The sequence below is a fragment of the Coffea arabica genome, chromosome 2e (genome assembly GCF_036785885.1).
Source record: "Coffea arabica cultivar ET-39 chromosome 2e, Coffea Arabica ET-39 HiFi, whole genome shotgun sequence".
NCBI classification, from domain to species: Eukaryota; Viridiplantae; Streptophyta; class Magnoliopsida; order Gentianales; family Rubiaceae; genus Coffea; species Coffea arabica.
The window spans coordinates 16,606,057-16,625,324 of NC_092313.1; the positions used below are offsets into that span (position 1 = coordinate 16,606,057).

Below are 19,268 nucleotides of genomic sequence, written 5' to 3' on the forward strand. Positions count from 1 at the left end.
CAATTGGTCCATGACCACTTTTCTATCTGCCTTCAGTGCACTCTTACCTCAATCTTGCTCTTGACGCCACCTATTTAATTCGCGTATTTACTGGTTATCCACATGGCAAAACGACGAAAGAAGAGGCTGAAATTAAGCGTCAATTATACACAACAGGAAGGGATCATATTTCGATCTATAGCCTATTTCACCATCTCCAAGAGTATCCTGGTACTTAATTCTCATATCTGCATATGCACGCCAAAGTGAAAGCCATCCGGTCCCTAAATTCATAAATGAATACTACACAAGGCAATTTGCCAAATATCAAAATGGCAATAGTGCAACGGAAAAGTAAGGCTATTAATTCAAAATTCATATATTGAAATTGATTCCACTCCTAAGACTCTTCCAAGCAAAAAGGAAACTAACTGTAGTGATTGATCGCATCAGTAAGCTGTATTCCCCTCCGTTCGCACATTGTCTAGTTCTCAGCCAGAAGAATAATTTGAATAGTCCAATTCGCCTATTTAACATGAATGAGTAGACCATTTCCTGTCAACTTAAACGATCTAGCCGCTTGCAACAATTTCATGTATGGCAACACAAACAGATTCATCCTCGGATCTGACTACCAATTTCATCGCAACTTCTTTCTGCGCATCAATTCCGAAAGACAACCGAACAAGCACCTTGACATTGCCGATGAACACACCAGACAATAAACATGTATGTGATCTTGAATTGGTTGCTACAACTTCAGTGCCCTGCAACCAGAAAAAGAAACATGATCTCTTAGCATCAAGGCTAACTCCATTGTATTTTCTATTTCAGGTCCACATATTGGGGTTTACAAAAAGCAAATGGAAGAGAGCTGTTCTCAATAGCCTAACTAATCCACACTGTTAACCTCTACAATAAAGAGGCAAAGGGTGAACGCTACCACTCAACCCAAAAGGCATCATTAGCAGAAACAGAGGAAGAACAAGGAGATAAACATTGCAAAGACAAGAAGTAGAACCGAGGAGTGACTGGAAAAGAATAGCAACATCAAGATACTCCCAATTTCTGGTTTCAAGGAAAGAATTCATATGTCACGGACTTCTTAATTGACTGCAGAAAAGCAACAGCAATAGATAGCATTCCCAAAAAGCTTCACCCCTACTTCATTAGAGAGCTGCTAACTGTTGCACAAATGTCAACCATAAAAAGACTCACCTCACAGGGTTGCATGCCAAGAAGACTAATGACTGCATTCACAGCTTCTGTCAGGCTATCCCTTGGGCCAAGACCATATTCCTCAAGCCGCTCAAAATCTGAACCCATGCTTTCCCATGCATTTTTGAAATTGGAGACCCCCACTTTGAGCATATAATCTGCTGCAACAACTTCAAGATCCTCTAGCTGGTATTCATCTTCTACACCATCTTCTTCTGCCTCACCGGTAGATGGATCAACCTAGCAGCACAATCCAAGTCGATAAGCAGGGAATAATTGATTAAAGGAGCCCTCCTCAGTTGACTGTCAGTATTGTGATAAAATTTCAGCGCTAGAGCAGTCAAAACAGCATTTCTTAAGTGATATTCTATGGATATTATTTGTAGACAAGTTACTCTACTGACTGGTACAAGCAATATATAAGTTGCTGCGTCTATTCAAAAGTAGCTGATCACTTCAAGTCGAGACATGAGCGTTCCAATGACTTTGCAGTATAATAAACAAGAAACCTGTAATGCTTTTCCAGATTGAAAATGTGATGGATGAAGTGGAAACATCACATCAACACAGTTTTTAAGCTTTTGTGGCCATATTCACCAAAAATAAAACAATAAAGATTCCTTATTTGCATCCAAACAAATTAACAGTTCACTTTAAAATGTCAAGCTTGAGATTCAGTTTCCCATTCATGAAGAGACGGTTACAAGACATCTACTTGCTAATCTAGACACCGGGACATCCCTAATAAACATAGGAATCAAATGTTAATCATTGCAAAGAAAACATGTTTTGATTTAATGAGAAGAAACTACCTCTTTAACAATAAAACGCAACACGTTTGAGAATTTTCCAACAGCAGGAACTCCTCCTGGCTTCTCAAATGCAACAAATATCTGCCCCGGTGAATCATATGGGAGCGACCTTAAAGGTTTGGATGCAATTTCAGCAAATTCCTCAGCATCTGAAGCATCCACAACTACAATAACCTGGCAAAAGGCACAGAAAAATTAAAAGGAGTACGAAACTAAACCAAAAGACATGAAGAACTATGCAATTTCATATTACATTTTCCAACAATTGCTCAGGGATTGTATTGGTGCAGTTATACTGTAACACAACATGGTTATCGAAGATGTGCTTGACAACATTAACTGCATATTCAGTTTCAGCTTCTGTAAGCTCCACTGGTGCTGATGACTGGTTTTACAAGATAAATTGCAAATAGTTGATTAGCAAAATCTTAGTTGATCACAACAAACAAGTCAATATAACACAAATCACATATTATGACCTTGAAAAGCTTCCCAAAGCTTGCAAATTCAGGAATGGAGAGTAACAGCTTTTCATAAGCATCAGCTGCAGAAGCGGGAGCACTAGGAGGAGCACTCAGTCCTGTTGGTTTTTTACCTGGGGCTTTTTTCTCTGCAAGAGGCTGAGATTTAACCTCCTTTGGAACAGAATTAATATCAAAAGATTCTTCAGAAGGATCCTGGATCTGTTAGAGAAATAACAAGGAAATTACATCTGATAGTCATCAACCATGAGCAAAAGAAAAGAAACTTAGTAGCAGACTCACATAATTCTTCAAACTTGTCTCCATATTGGATAACGGGACATCAAATGAGCCAAACAAGAACTCCTTCACTTCACCTTCGGTTTCAACAACAGAACCATCACCTCCAAGAGTATTTAAGTAAAGTGTAGCTCTATCACGAACCTGCAACCACAGTGGAATAAATAACATCTTTCCAGAGAGTAATCAGCATAAATTAGTGCACAAGACAAAACAAACAAACAACGCTAAAAGAAAAGAAATATAACTCCTTTCTACCTACAGTCCTCTTGTGACTAGAGGTATACAAAAATTGGGACATGTCGATGAAAGCATTATTTCAAAAAGTTCCCTCACTATGGCAACTAATAACAAGCAAATACAAAGCAATGGAGCCAAATAGTGATGAGAGAAGACAAGCACAATGAATCCTGACCAGATAAAAGAATAACTTTTCCAGTAGACAAGATCAAAAAATAAGAAGACATCACCTTTTGATACTGAGCAATTTCACTCAATTGAAATCAACTAAGTATAATAAGCTAAAACTTGTAAATTCTACCTAAAAAAAATAGCTACACTTGAACAAAATAAGTAATATGTAAGGCAGGCTCCATATATAAGAATATATATCATAAAACTCATTAGGGCAAATTACAATGTCACTACCTAAAACAAAGTCAATATAGCACAACACGGCATACCTCATCATCATTGTCAAAGAGGCAGCGCTTCAACAAAATGAAAATACGGGGCTGAAACAAAAAGCCAAATGCTGCACCCAGGTTAATAAAATGAATCACAACAGAAAATGTCTTTGCGAGAAAAGAAAACACTTCTACCTTCAGTGAATCAACCATAGCACCAAACTTTGCCAGTGTGCTAACAGCAGCAGCCCGAACAGTTGCATTTTCCAATATTACCCGATTGTATATGTAACGGATATATTTGCTTGGATCCGAGGTTTTTGGTCCTTCATTTCCAAGAAAGTGAAGGATCTAAAAAGAAAACTCTAGTCAGCACAACAAACGATACATACTAACTTGAACAAGGAGAAATTGCAAAGAACAGGGTTAATACCACAAATGGAAAGATGGACAACCTGAGTAGAAAGATATGTAAATTCACAATCCTCAATGAATTCACACAAGTGTAGTAGCCCACTTTCTTTAGCATCTGGAATATCTCTAATGAGGATCACGATTGAGTCAACAATTGCCTTTTTGTAGTCAAATCCACCTTCTTCCCTCAAAATATTGCTTAAAAAGTTCATCCTAGAGAAAGGACAAAAGAAATATGTTTTACAAAAAGCAGAAGCATGAATATCATAAGGGTAGATATGAATCAAAGAGATGAGATACATCTAAGTATGTCATTCTCAAGTTCTTTGCAGTAACTTATAGAACACTCACAGAGATCTATACTTGAGGGGGAACTTTAAACACAATGATCTGATGGCCTCTACCACAACAATCTTGAACTCATCAGCAATGTCAGACATAAAATTTGTTATCTGTTTCATCAATCGATCAACACTGGATTCATTCCCTGTTTTTAGTAGAGTGGTTATGGCCAGAGTGGCTATGCTCCTGTTTTGGTCAGAAATCAAGCTCTCCATGTCTATATTGCAGTTTGTTACAGCTGTTGGATGAGTCATTGCTACCTGCACAAAGCAAAAGCAAATATGCCATTGTACAGAATGATTGTGACATGTCAAGCACAAAAAACCAGCAACTGTTGATATGAAAGCAAAGCAAACTCAGATAATATACCTACAGAGTACATGTTACTGTAGACTACTTTAAGAACTGAGGGAATACTGAATTTCATTCTTTAGCTATCAACCCTCCCCTGCCAAGCCCACAGTGCCTCCCCAAGTCAATTTTGTTTACTAATGAGCAATTTGGATTATGAACAAGATAGAAAACAAAGCCTGGAAAGGGGAAGAGGAAAAAAAGGAAAATATTCAATTTTCTTACTATATTGCATGGTTATCTATGATTAAACCAGTATAAAAGAACCACATAAATTCAGCCTAAAAATTTTCTAGATAGCTTTCACAGCCATGGGCTCACTTAGCTATTTCTTCAAAATGGCAGAGGGAGCCAGAGGGCGCCAACTTATTTCAAATTATCAAAGAGCCTAATTGCACTTATCCATAGCTAGACTCCAAGAGCACCAGAATACCAGAATCGAAGAAAAAAAATAATAACTCAAAACAACCAAAAAACAGATAAAACCCTCAAACCATAATATCTATATGCAATTTAATGCTCATTGGCCTGCCCAAATTATTTAGTACCAGGGAAGATCAACCTTATCACTTTGTCAAATCCCTTGCTTTGTGTCTAAATTTGCCAGTCCATTGTGATAATTCCATGTTCAATTTCTTTGTCTTGAAAGAAAGTTTCTACATCAAGATCATACTGGTAAGACCTACTAAGAAGTTACAATATACTGATTCATGATACAAATAGAAATAAAGCACAAAATTATACCCCATTATAGAAAACTAAATAAATAAGAAACACAGACAAGGTATCCTAATAAAGTTAATTACAAAATTCACCTTATTAAGAGTACGAACAGCAGCAAATCGAAGTACTGGCTTGGAAGAACTTAAAAAGAGTTGTAGGACAGTTATTGCAGGATTTAATTCCCGACTGGTCACACCACTCAACTCTGTGATTGCCCTCGCTGCTTCAAAAATAACCATTTCTGCTTTATGTCGCAGACAACCCTCAAGATAATCATAGAATGGACGCTCCCCCGTTTGGTTATTCATGCCTGATTCCCTGATGACCTAAACACATACCAATGACAAAACACCCCATCAATAATGAGAAGTGGAACTAAACTGAAAGAACCCCATAGCAACAACCACAATCAAACAGGATGACAATAGAAATCAACAAATTTAACAAGATACTTACTTGACTGGTATAACGAATCAAAAGGCATTGGGCCAATGGAGAACGAACAGTCCCCCTTGTCAAGCTGGTAACTAGTTTGCTAACAGCTAAACGATCATTTTGACGTATCTGCAAGTTCAGCATAAGTCATGAAGTTATGTCTTTGCTGCGCACATGTCAAATGTATTTCCGCGAGTCATTATCAAAATATTATTCCAGAACCATAACCATTAGGAAAATATTATTTCCCCGAGTGATCCACTACTAAAACAATTTGACTTCATTAATTAAAGCAAGTGAAACTGCAAGACCACCTATCAAAAGAAGAAAAAGAAACTATCTCCACAAATTTCAGGCAAAGTATAGCAGCAATTGCTTCAACCCAATCTAAAACGACAAGATAACCTTCTTTATTTAGCATATAAATGTCATTCATAACATGCAAATTTAGTCTGTTTGTGAAACAATTCTAGGTCTAAACTGCACTAGTATATTTACTTTCTCAATGGCCTAATCTTAGCGAAAAAAGCAAGAACATAACTCTTGGCACCAAAATCACAAGAACTGATACCTGATGTAGCAAACCAAGTGCGTGGAACTGCACTAAAGCAGCCCTAGATTGGACAGCTTCTTGCACCTCATTGCTCCACCTTTTGACAATCTCAGGATTTGTCTGCCAAAAAATCATGAATCACCAATCTGATATTCTTGTGAATTCACAAATAGAAATAATTTCAGAAACTGCAACCATACCTGTAGCAAATGAATCCCACTGACAAGGGCAGCACTTGCAACAACAGGGTTTTTGTCAACAATGGCCTGTTTCAAGTATCTCTCAATTTGCGTGAGGAGTGTTCCATCGGTGATCCGGCAGAGGACACGAATTGCATTTGCTCTATACATGTCAGTTCTGCTATTCATATCCTTCATGAGGGAGCTGGTAACGATAATAACCTTTTATTCCAAAATAGGTAACACGTCAAGTTCCAATCCTTCAGGAAAAAATACGAGTATACAACAAAAAGTAAAAGCAGGATCGAAGGGAGAATGCAAGGACCTCATCTGCTGATGGGGACAATTCTTTTATCATCAAGTAGACCATTCTCCTCAAACCAACATCCTTTGATTGAAAAAGCTTTGTGACAGCAAAAAACACTTCAGTAGCTTCAATCTGTAAATATGAGGTAAAAAATGTACTCTCAATCAGAAACGAGAATGTATCCTCAATCACGAATGAGGTTAACTTCCATGAAATGCTGTAAAGATGAACATGCAGATTGAAACAATTTGAGTAGATTAGCGTGAACAAGTTCATGCGATTGGGAAAACAACTTAGTCTTTATGAGAGTCAAATAACAAATGAGTCGCAAATTTAAGACACAAGAAATATTCCAAACCCGTTTATATCAATATGTTGATATCTCTTTTCTCCACTAACTTAGACTAAGGGAATTTACTTTTAAAGTATCAGAAGCATCATAATTAGTAACTGAGAAGTCATAAGGATGGAATATCAAGTTCATGTTATATCAAGAAAACAGATCATAAATAATGAAGACAAAACAAATTAACTAAACCTCGTACAACAACCACATTAACATGCTAGCAAGCATAAAATGTCAAGGGTCAGTTATAGTTAACGATAATCCTGAAAAACATGATCTAGGCATGCTCAATTGCCATAAATGCATAATAGTGATAAGCCATAAAAGTATTGGCTTTTGAAATTAACCTTTGTAAAGGTCTCTCCCTGATTGAGTAGATACAAAAGCTTTGTGATAACCTGGAAAAACAAACAAACAGACCATCAGAACTTAGTTTGAGTTAATTGCCTAAAAGAAATTAGCAACAGAAACGACAACCGAAATCAATATCAGGTAACAAGGCAGGCTGAAAACTGGACCTGTGAACATCTCCTAGGATCCAATTGAGGATCATTAAAGACCCTCGCTTCCTGCAGAACAGCACCCTTCTCGATCCCCATGAATGGAGAGTAATCCACTACAGATTAAAGAATCGAAATTACAACATCGCATTTCATTGACTGCTAAACTCAGCAAGGTTCAAACAAATTCCCAAGGCTAAAGCAGATCTGAGCCAAAATTAATCGATCTCATCGAAATTAATGTAGTGAAGAACTAACCCAGGGCTACAAATACAAATAGTAAATAAATCCGCAGGACCAGTATTTCAACTTCAAAATAGATGTTCCAGGTATTAACAATAACAGCACAAACGACCAATTCAAAATATACGCCAAAACCTTGTGTTGGTTAGGAGGGGGGCGGAGAAGAAACGGAATTATAACGTAATCAATTCGCAAGGGATCAATAACGCTAGGGTAAATTGGTTTAAGGGGGGGAAAGCTAAATTATGAAAATGCAGATCTGAAAAATGAGCACTAAATACGAATTGTTGTACAATTAAAAGAAAACGATTAAATTGTAGAGTAGTACTTTCGTCGTCGCGATCGTCGTCCTTCTTCACGAGAGGCTGAGCCATTTGGGGATAAGTGAGATCTGTGGAGATTCAATTGAGAGACTAAAAATTACAGAGCTCGATTTATTCAGTTGAGTACAACTGAACACACGTACATAAGCAGATATATGAAGGGAATTTGCAGATCTCTTCGCTTCCGCCTTCTCTCTTTTCTGTATACTTATATATCGGCTGGGAGAGTGAAGTCGAATCGCAGATCTCTGTTTGGTCGACGTCGTACAAATTAGTTTCCCTGGACAGTAACTTTTTTTTCTTTTTTTTGAAGGAATTGGACAGTAACTTAATGAAGAAGTCAAATTAGTGGATGAGTTCAAAAAAAGTTTCGATAGTGGATTATATAAGGGATAATTTCAGATACCTCCCCTGAGGTTTCTGACAGTCTCACTCCCCTCCCCTGTGGTTTTAAAAATACCACTAACCTCCCCTGTCAGAATTTTATATCCATTTCTTACATCATCATGGTGAAAAAGACTTAAATACCCTTACAAGTTTGTTAATATTTCGTTCAGCATAATCATCATGAATGCTGTTAAAGGCACCTTCAAGATGGGGGCCTATAAAATGCTCTCTGAAGTTTCACCGTTTATCCAATTCAAGAATTTTACCTCCAATTAGGCCTTTCTTGAAGCCCTTGATGATGCAGCAAATATTCACATTATAGACTTTGATATGGTGCAGCCATCACACCCACCGTCTATTCCCTTCTTCATACTAGTACACTAGTCTGTTGACTTGTGGGAGTATTTGGGTTTTGTGAAGATGTCTCTCCTTTCGGATCTCATTAACTTGGATCTTTCTGAATCCACGCAGAAAATAATTGCTGAATATGTTTGGATCGGTGGATCTGGTATGGACATCAGAAGCAAGGGCAGGACTTTAGATGGACCAGTTAATGATCCTGCTCAGGTTCCCAAGTGGAACTACGATGGTTCAAGCATTGGTCAAGCCCCTGGTGAAGATAGTGAAGTGATCTTATATCCTCAGGCAATATTCAAGGATCCATTCAGAAGGGGCAACAACATTCTTGTTATGTGTGATGCTTACACTCCTGCTGGGGAACCTATTCCAACAAACAAGAGGTACAATGCTTCAAAGATATTTAGCAGTCCTGAAGTAGTTGCAGAGGAACCTTGGTATGGAATTGAGCAAGAATATACCTTGCTGCCGAAGGAAGTTAATTGGCTTATTGGATGGCCGGTCGGAGGATATCCTGGACCACAGGGACCATACTATTGCGGGGTTAGAGCTGACAAGGCTTTTGGTCGTGACATTGTTAACTCACATTATAAAGCCTGTCTCTATGTCGGCATTAACATAAGTGGCATCAATGGAGAAGTTATGCCAGGGCAGTGGGAGTTCCAAGTTGGTCCTGCCGTCGGCATCTCTGCTGGCGATGAGCTTTGGATGGCTCGCTACATTCTAGAGAGGATAACTGAAATTGTTGGAGTGGTCCTCTCTTTTGATCCAAAACCCATTCAGGGTGACTGGAATAGTGCTGGTACTCATAATAATTACAGTACCAGGTCGATGAGAAGTGATAGAGGATTCGATGTTATAAAGAAGGCTATTGAAAAGCTTAAATTGAGGCACAAGGATCATATTGCTGCTTATGGAGAAGGCAATGAACGACGTTTTACTGGGAAGCATGAAACAGCAGACATTAACACCTTTTCTCATGGGGTGTAGCAAATCGTGGAGCCTCTGTAAGGGTTGGCAGGGACACAGAGAAGGCTGGCAAAGGTTATTTCGAGGACAGGAGGCCTGCTTCAAACATGGATCCTTATGTTGTGACTTCCATGATTGCAGAAACAACCATTGTGTGGAAGCCATGAGGCTTAAACCATTTTCTGCTGCATCATGGATTTATTCGCATTCTTGAACGCTGGAGTCATTTAGATGAAGTGTACGCTCTTATCATTCTTATATATCAGCTTCATTATCCTTTGTCTGTGTATGCCAATAATCTGACACAAAGCAATGGAATTTATTTAGTCCAATGGTCGGTTGGTCCCGGACATATGATTCTTCATAGGATTAGCTCATATGAGATTAGCTCATTAATGCAAGATAATAAGGGCATTTGTGGTATATAGTTGTTCCTCTCTCCAGTTTCCCATTTTTTTATTGTTTGTATTTTTTAATTGGGTCTACTTTGAGACTGCCTATTTAGTTTTAGGGGAAGTTAGTGGTATTTTTGAAACTACAGGGGAGGGGAGTGAGATTGTTAGAAACCTCAGGGGAGGTATCTGAAATTATCCCATTATATAATTTAGCCCATTAAAAAAAAGGTGAAATTAAGGAAACTAGTCTGGTCAAACTCGGGTCTTGAGTTAAAAAAACTTAGACTTAAATTTGAATTCAAACTAATGAACTCTTGAAAGTTAGACTCGAGTTTGAGTTTGATTTATTTTGCATTACTCGAACTCATGCTTATCGAGTCCAATCGAGTTTAAGAAATATAAATTTATATGTTATATAATTTTAAATAAGGGACAAAATAGACATTTCATACTAATAAATTAAAAAATTTAAAAAACATATATATGTGAATCTCGATTAAACTCAACGACTTCCGAGTTTCACATATTAAATTCGAATTCAACTCTTCAAATAGTTCGAACTACTCAAACTCAAGCTCAAACTATGTCAATGCTAGTTTGACCTTGAGTCTTGACCAAACAAACTCGCGAGTTACTCGATTAAACTCAAGTCATTTGCATCCCAAAATAGAAGATTTATTATAGTACAAAATTAGAGAAATCGGCTATGTATTGTGTGAGTAAAACCATTTATCTTGAGAAACAAATAAAAGAGATACCAAATGTATTTTATAAAAGAGATAACAATTTTCTTTATTACTGGACGAAATATAACCTTATATTTGTATGAGCTTCTACGGTTGTTTTTATCTTGCAATGGACAATATTTTTCTCAATCAGAGACAAATTGAGTATTTATTGTTGGTAAGAAATTTTTGAATATTTTTTTTAAAATTGTTGTTACGTTAACCTCGATAATGAGAATATGCATAACATAACAGATTCAGTTCTAACACGTTGAAACGCGTTTGATAATAAAAAAAATTAAACAACTGAATTAATTAAGTGATACTGAATCTTTTAGGCGAAACTTGCTTCCAAAAAATAAGTGATAAGATATTCATTTATTATTTAATATGATATATACTCAAATATATTAGATTTACTACTTAACAATTCAATAATTTAATGATTTCAGATTTCAAATTTTAGATTTCAATTTGAGACTTCATTTTTATCATATGCACCAATAGTTTCATCTTAAAAGGGTATCTATTCCGAGTAAATAAAATATTCCTGGTTACAATACACATGTTAAAGTGTTGAACAATTAACACTCGACCTGAATTGACGACTAAATACTACTGCAATCATTTAACAAACACTTCAAAGTTTACCTATACTTTGTACTATTCATCGTCTATGGGAAATGAATAATTTTCCCATTTATAAGTATAGGCATTCTCATGTATAACTATACATAACAAAGTTTTTTTTTTTTTTTTTTTTGGTTGGCAAAACAAAAGCAATGATTATTTGATAACGAAAAGATATCATAATTACTAAAAATTGAATAAAATGTTTAGAAGATTGGTAATTAAAGAGATGAGACATGTATGTTTACCTGAAGAATGAAATTTATTCATCAAATCCATTATTGCCTCGTTCTTTCTTAAGCTCAAAATCTACCAAGAAGCATACAATAGTGAAGCATAATTCGGAATTGCTCATAAGCATTTTGAGGAATGGTTTTATTTGTTTGCCGTTAAGAATATATACCAATTAATTAACAGCCCACAAACAGAATGAATTGAAGGTGGCAGTGGCACAGCGTACCTATCTAGAAAGATTTTTGAGACGCAACCGCGGGCAGGATGTCCGTCCAAGATGGTGATCAATTTTCCCGTTAATATTATTTAAAAGATGATAATGGGACTTTCATTAGGACTGAATTTTTGTGACTACAAGGCAGCCTAAGGCTTATTTTGTGATTCATTTTGACAAGATAATGGTTGTTTTATAATTTGGAGATGAAATCATGAACTTGGATGGCTCAAGCCAAAATACAAATCTGCATCACCTGACACAAAAGGGGGGAAGAAACAACTATTAAAGGAATGAGTTCTGTTTGTTATTTCCTCCATTTTGACAATTTTGTCATAGTTATGCGGCCAGATCAAGATAAGAAGGGCGCATACATAATAAAGTTACTGTCATCCCTGAACAAATTCACTAACAAATATAAAAAACATCGTTTATACATTAAAGAAAAGATTTGAATCCACATTGATCAACCAGAACCCAGTACTGTGATGCAAAGATGAGCACAACGTCAGTGAACATAAATTCAAAACTATTACAGCTGCATATCGGTGCCTTCACTACCATCCGAACATACTTTGGGATGGTTTTTTTTTTCTTTTGGGGGGGGGGGGGGGGGGAGTTGTTGGGGGTGTGTCGTCAGCATTGTAAATGAGTTCATAATATTGACTATAACTAAATACTTCGTAATGCATTAACGTTGTTCTGTAAAGATTGAATTTTTGGGAAAACTGGGGATCTCCTTCTCCTCCTTCTCACGAACCAGGGGATTTGGGAATGTAGGTTTATCGATTCAAGGTGTGTGGCTTCGGCTCCTAGTCCTGGGATGGATTTCTTGTGATTCACCACTAGAATGGGCGTACTCCCCATGCTCGCTACTTGTGAATTCTTGGCTAGACAATCCTGTCTTCTTCATGAACTTTTTTAGGTCAGTGTGGTATGAGCTATCGTACTCAGAACTGCTACTGGAGCCAAACAATGCACTGTGTCCAGGTTTCACTCCTTCATTTAGATCTTCCAGTGATACATCGCCTTCCAGTGCACGAACAATCTGGACATTCATATAAATATATATAGATCAAATCATCAGTTGGATTCTTCCAATTACTTGATCATCTGTGCGTAATCTCAAGTACGATTAAAATGAACCTGGCTCATTTTTGGACGTCTCCTTGCAGAATGTCTGATGCATGCAGAACCACAGGCAACCATACGCATCATCTCCGAAGGATCATATTTGTCTCCCAAATTTGGATCCACCAATTCTTCAAAGCTTCCACCATCTATCACTTTCCCCAGTATAGGTCGTGCCTGCGTGAACCAAGAAAATGACGTACTCAGATAGCGGGTATGAATCTTGGACACTTTTCATTGTTGTCATTTCTACTTCATTTAGGTACGTGTAAGAAATTCATACAATTTTTAAGATCACCATTTTCTATTGTACCAACTTTTATCCTGTAGACATATACATAATCAAAGATTGAAAGTAGAATTGTTCATACCCAGTCAACTAAGCTATCGTCATCACTGCTGACATCCACAGGGCGTCTTCCAGTAATAAGCTCCAGGAGCACAACTCCGTAAGAGTAGACATCAGATTTCTCAGTGAGCTTCCCGCTTGCGGCGTACTCAGGAGCTAAGTACCTGCATTTTTAGATCCATTAATTTTCGCTCGCAATTCACCAAATTAAGACATTAACCATAATGCATCGCAATGCCTACAAAGGGCCGGGTTTTTGATTAAGTATAGTTTGTAGTTTATAAAAGAGCTCAATCAAAATTGCTTACCCAAACGTTCCCATGATGCGGGTTGAGACGTGTGTGTAATTATCAGAAGAAAGCTTAGCCAGGCCAAAATCAGCCACCTAATTAAATGATTATGAAAAAAAGTACCATTATTTATAGGTGACTCGTCCATCGTACTCGCAATGCAGAGAGGAAAAAAGATATGAAGTATAACCATCAATACTCAAGATACCTTAGCTTCAAAGTTATTGTCAAGTAAAATGTTTGCTGCTTTAATGTCTCTGTGGATAATGCGAGGGTGGCCTGAAAATGGCAAATGGATCAGTCAAGACTTGAAATTATTAAGCGGCCAAACATTTAACAAGGAATTTGAGGTCGCTAGCAACTAGCAGCACAGTCCTCCAACCATGCAGAGAGAATAAGCATGACAACTTACAATCTTCATGCAGGTAAGCAAAACCTTTGGCCGATCCAAGTGCAATTTTGATCCTAGATGGCCAGTCCATGACAGGGCGGCCGGGTCCTGCAATATTCACGAATATATTACTAGTGAATCACACATATTCTTGATCATGAATCCTTCTTGCGGGCCATTCTTCTTGTTGTCGCTGTTCTTCTTCTTCTTCTTCATATATATTTATATTAAAGAGGGGAGGTATAGAAACAAGCTATAGCTAATGGGCATTCTGTCATGAACTGCGACTCTTATTTTCAAGAAAAAAGAAAAGAAAAACTGAAGCTCAAAGGTTCGCGTGCGGACCAAAGTAAGAACCAAAAACAATTAATAATTGCATCTACACAAACTTATTGCATTGGGGTAAAGAGTGTGTATTTGTATATTTAGCAGACAATGAATGCAAGTCTATTTGCGACCAAAATACAAAATCAAAGCAAATAAATAAAAGATGCAAGCGTACCATGAAGGTGATACTCAAGTGTATTGTTGGGAACAAATTCGTAAACCAGCATCCTTTGTGATCCGGCAATACAATATCCAACGAGAGACACCAAATGGCGGTGATGGACTCGACTGATAATGTCGACTTCGGCTTGGAATTCCCTCTCCCCTTGCCCACTGTTAGCTTTGAGACTCTTCACCGCTATTTCCTTCCCATTTGGCAAGACTCCCTCGTGAACGAAGCCAAACCCACCCTGTCCTAACAAATTAGCATTGGAGAATCCTCCCGTCGCGGCTGCCAGATCACCGTAAGTAAAGCTGCTCTGGGCGAACCCGAGAGCAATGGCAGGGTGTGGCGGTGGCACAGGTGGATTGTGCGGGCCGGAATAAGCTGCCGAGCTCATATCGCTGCTAACCATAGGTGGTGGGGGAGGTGGTGGTGCTATTGGCCACCCGTGCTCTGAACTCACGTTGGTGCTTGGGGGCATCTTAAGAACATGGTCTTGACTGTGGGGATGGTTTTTCCAGTTCCCATGTTGCCCGCTGTAATAATCACCTGCAACAATATAGTGGCTCTCGATTTGATTAGCAATGAAACCGCTGTTCTACTACTGTCCACATCACTTTTCTTATTGTTTTTTAGGAGTAATTCTTTTGTCCTGTTTCTCGTTTTTCATTTTTCAATGAATGATGTTTGGTCATCAACTAATAAGAAATTTGGGACCAAGAATTATTCTTTTCCTAAAAAAAGAAACCATCATTCAACCAACCAAAATCCACAGTGCAAACTAGTAATTCTCTTTTGAAAAAATGATTTTCTTATTCTTTTAATCATACAGATATAAAGTGATTGAAATCCAAAGTGCTAAAAGCAAGCTTTGCAAAAAAAGAAAAGCTTTGACCTCTCCTAAATTTCTCAATATGATTATTTTTAAAAAATGATTTTAATGTAACCAAGATATATATGAAAAACACAATAAGCTTGATCAGAATAAAACAAGCTTCATTTAATTTCATATGATGGGAAAAAAAAATTAACACCATATAATACACCTTTTTGTTCCAAATACATAAGTTTGATGCATTGATAATTTATAGGTACCATGAGTTAGAAATAAACCGTAAAGATCTTGGCATTCCCTATAATAAGTCTATGATTCGAAATATGTAAATGTCTAACATCTTTCTCTTTATTTCAAGGTTGACAATTTTTATTACAAGTCTCTTGGCAAAATATAAGCGAAAACTAGGAAATTGTTCAATAATTTCGTTCTTTGCACGGATATGGTTAATAGTAGAGCATATATAGTTACGCCCTTTGGATGCATGCAAAAATATGCTTAATTTTTTTTTGGGTAAATCCTTAACGAGTTGGTTCCAAAGCCACTTTGCCCCCTAATTCATTTTTGAGCATTTTACTCCCAACAACACTGATGGTCAAAGCTAACGGAGAGATAAAAGGACAAAAATATGCGCTCATATTAGTAGTTATTGGATTAAAATATCCATGACAATGAGATCCAATTTTGCATTTTCTTCAGAAATGATTACGAAAATGTTAGAGAAAAATATGTTACATTTCACGTGACCAATAAAATTATTTTTTAAAAAAGGAAACAATAAAAAGGTCCGCATATATACTTGACTTCAATACTTGAAAAAAAATTATCTGCTTTAGAAAATTTGTTTTAAAAAAAATTTTTGGTTAATTTTTTGTGTAAAAAATTTCAATAAGTAACACCACAAAAATGTTACCAAAATTTGAAGCAAGGGCAAAGTGCTTAAAAGTTAAAAATAAACATGAAGAGGTAAAGTGTTTTTCGACCCAATCGTTCAGGGGTTTACTGCCATCTACCCCCTCCCCCCCCCCCCCCCCCCCCCTTTAATTTTTTTTTTTAACCCCAGAAATAATTAGCTCAAAAACAGGTGACAAATAATGTTGAGAACAAAATAAGAAATAATACGTACTTCCGGCTCCACGGGAATTATCTCTGTAGTATTGCATTTGATCATGCGGCTTTCGCTTCTTCTTTCTCCCGCACGACACCAAAAAGACTATCATCATAAGGAGCAACAGCCCCGCTCCAGCAGCAACTCCCGCGATAACAGCCTTTTGACTGTTATAAGAGTCACTGCTACCGTTATCGGATGTCGGTGGTGAGTGGGACTTTGGCAGTGATTTGCCAGAATGTGGCGGTGGCGGAGGAGGAGGAGGAGGAGGTGGTGGAGGTGGAGGTGGAGGTGGTGGTGAGTCACCATCTTTATTTCCATTTGATTTGGGAGGTGGGGGTGGAGATTTGTTGTCGTCACCGTCAGAAGATGGAGGTGGCGGCGGCGACGGCGGCGGAGGAGATGGCGGCGGCGGAGGAGATGGCGGCGGCGGCGATGGCGAAGGGGCGGTTGATGAGTTTGATGGTGGAGGTGGCGGTGGAGATTTCTCAGACATTTTTAGCAGGGCTTTTTTTTTTCTTTTTTTTCTTTTCCTTTCCCCGCCCTTAATCACAACCTCCTCAGGATATACCGTGCAAACCCCGCCAGTCTCCCAAATAATGATCCCTGAATCAAATCAACATGCATGCACAAATAAGGCGTTATTTTCTTCAGTTTCCTACGTATATATGAACAACCTACGACACCACAAGTCAGTACCCAACATTTGAGGAAAATCAGATAAGCAAACCAACCATCAAAATCACCACATACATACACTGCAATTGAAACTGCATGGCCAAAAATTTTTTTTTTTAAAAAAAGAGAATAATTTGTATTCATATTGATTGATCTCCTTTCATATGCAAAAATGATTCTTACGCAGATAGAGTTCATATGCAATGTGATCTTTCTTTACAAGTCAAAAGAACATCAAGGAGGAAATATGGATCTGAAAGGAACAAGAAAGATACCTTTAGGAGAAGGGCAGGGAGAAATCTCGAAGAAAGCAGCGGAAATAGATGTTGCATGGCAATCGTATCAAGAAACGAACCAGCATTCCATTTTTTTCATCCCCATACACCAGCCGAAAATAAAGGAACGAAATTTCAGTTATTACATGTACTTGTATGATGAGAAATTACCTCAACCATTCAATTAATATCTCACGTCTCCTATATTACTGAGTCCTAAGTTCCAATAGTTCTTGGATTTTCTTTTCTTTTTCTTTTTTTTTTCCCTAAATTTGGTACAATATAAGGCTCTAAATGATATTCTGTAACTAATTACCTGCTTGCTAGATCAGTTATTCACAGCTGCGTTATATCTCTTTGTGTTTTATTTTTATTCATTAAGTCCAACTCTGGCTGAAGCTCAATTGCTCCAAGATTTTCCGCCTGATTATTACTACATCTTTAGCTGTTGCCCAACAAATGTCAAACTTCCCCATTATCGGCGCTTTTCTGCTTGAGGTGACAATTACAACCACAAATTGCCAATTTTACCGTCCTCTCCAAAATTAATTACAGTTTTTGTTGCTTATCAATTTTCATAAGATAACTACTGATGGAATAAAATAACAGATAAGAAAAACTACGTCCTGCAGCTCATATAACAGAAGAATTAAAACAGCCAGCCGAATAATTCAAAAAAAAATTAAAGTGAAAGAAGCATTTCTAATGCACGTTACTTTTTTTTTTTGCTCTTGAAACATTTTGGCAAAAACGTTAATGTTGTCTAGCGATTTAAATTTTTCCCAAAAAAAAAAACTTTTGTTTTTTGGGCATGCCATTGTAAAATAAGCTTGAAATGAAAATGGTTGGTTTTGAGTGCAGACATTATTACTTTGAACGAATTCAAGTTCAAAAAAGGTCAAATATGTTTGAACATCTTATACAACTTTGCAACTCAAAAAATATAATTATTTTAATTTACCTATTGAATGAGAAGATTTCACCAAATATAAGAAGATTTTCAATATTTAAATAAAATAAAATTCTAAACAATCAAGATAAGATAAATTGACATAATTACTAATTAAGAAAAATTAGTAATACTAACTTGAGTAAATGTACAAACGAGTCCAGGTGAATTTAGACGAACTATTCGTGAACCAAGTCAAACTCGACTCATTTAGAAAATAAGCATAATTTAATATTTGAATTCAACTCATTTAATTAAGTGAACGAGCTTAATTTGATATTCAAGCTTATACGATTTGAGTCGAGTTGAGCGCTCACAAGTCAATCGTTCATTTAACAATTCTATACACAATTCAATAAATCGAGAAGAGGAAGGAAAACAAGAAAAGGGTTAGTGTGGATACTCAACTGATGGATAATTGTGCACCGGTTTCATAATCTCTTTTTGGAAACAGTTCAAGAATTGATTAAATAAGAAAAATGTCTGTCCGAAGGCACATATTAGAATTAGATGGTCTAAGATTTAGGTATCTGAGGAAATTTAGCGGTAACAGTTTAGTTGAACGGACAAAGTGATAAAAGTTGCCGCTCACCCAGACACTAACATGGTGTCACGAACTCAGGGTTGTTTCTGGAATTTTGTTGATTGAACTTGGATGAACTGGTAGAGTTCAGAAGAATTGGGGAAGAAGCAGGGGATTGCAGATAGAGAGGAAAGAAAGAAAGAAGATTCAGAAGAGAGGGAATGGA

At 37.1% G+C, this 19,268-nt stretch overlaps 2 protein-coding genes and 1 pseudogene across 3 annotated transcripts; 1 reads left to right on the forward strand and 2 right to left on the reverse strand.

Moving 5' to 3' along the window:
* Nucleotides 1-185: 185 nt before the first annotated feature.
* LOC113731295 (coatomer subunit gamma) lies at nt 186-8,404 on the reverse strand. 2 transcript variants are annotated; one of them, XM_027256473.2, is made up of 18 exons: nt 8,118-8,402; nt 7,565-7,662; nt 7,394-7,444; nt 6,719-6,832; nt 6,415-6,615; nt 6,233-6,334; nt 5,683-5,790; nt 5,319-5,552; nt 4,162-4,412; nt 3,852-4,023; nt 3,592-3,747; nt 3,454-3,504; nt 2,774-2,914; nt 2,489-2,692; nt 2,263-2,394; nt 2,010-2,183; nt 1,198-1,437; nt 186-746 (listed from the first exon to the last, which is right to left on the reverse strand). In XM_027256473.2, exons 1-18 carry the CDS (start codon nt 8,161-8,163, stop codon nt 552-554), a joined length of 2,670 nt encoding a protein of 889 aa, XP_027112274.1. In that variant the 5' UTR covers nt 8,164-8,402; the 3' UTR covers nt 186-551. The 2 variants fall into 2 exon arrangements, with proteins under 2 accessions (XP_027112274.1, XP_027112276.1); XM_027256475.2 differs by lacking the exon at nt 186-746 and having other exon boundaries at nt 1,308-1,500; nt 8,118-8,404.
* Nucleotides 8,405-8,861: 457 nt separating this feature from the next.
* On the forward strand, nt 8,862-10,114 carry LOC113731297 (glutamine synthetase nodule isozyme-like; annotated as a pseudogene).
* Nucleotides 10,115-12,710: 2,596 nt separating this feature from the next.
* Nucleotides 12,711-17,113, reverse strand: LOC113728452 (proline-rich receptor-like protein kinase PERK15). The gene is made up of 8 exons (XM_072077417.1): nt 16,632-17,113; nt 14,687-15,240; nt 14,206-14,292; nt 14,002-14,072; nt 13,812-13,888; nt 13,526-13,667; nt 13,170-13,331; nt 12,711-13,071 (listed from the first exon to the last, which is right to left on the reverse strand). Exons 1-8 carry the CDS (start codon nt 17,111-17,113, stop codon nt 12,814-12,816), a joined length of 1,833 nt encoding a protein of 610 aa, XP_071933518.1. The 3' UTR covers nt 12,711-12,813.
* Between the last annotated feature and the right edge of the window lie 2,155 nt (nt 17,114-19,268).

Bases quoted from the DNA above. Each gene is read 5' to 3' on its own strand.
- LOC113731295 (XM_027256473.2), bottom strand. From the start codon at position 8,163: ATGGCTCAGCCTCTCGTGAAGAAGGACGACGATCGCGACGACGAAA. The intron at 6,335-6,414 runs GTATGGTTGCAG...ATTTTTTGGCAG, and splicing joins GTGGGATTCATTTGCTACAG to ACAAATCCTGAGATTGTCAA. The intron at 3,748-3,851 runs GTTGTCCATCTT...TTTTCTTTTTAG, and splicing joins TTACATATCTTTCTACTCAG to ATCCTTCACTTTCTTGGAAA.
- LOC113728452 (XM_072077417.1), bottom strand. From the start codon at position 17,113: ATGTCTGAGAAATCTCCACCGCCACCTCCACCATCAAACTCATCAACC. The intron at 14,073-14,205 runs GTAAGTTGTCAT...TGCCATTTTCAG, and splicing joins TGCTTACCTGCATGAAGATT to GCCACCCTCGCATTATCCAC. The intron at 13,332-13,525 runs GTATGAACAATT...TGGTTCACGCAG, and splicing joins ACGATAGCTTAGTTGACTGG to GCACGACCTATACTGGGGAA.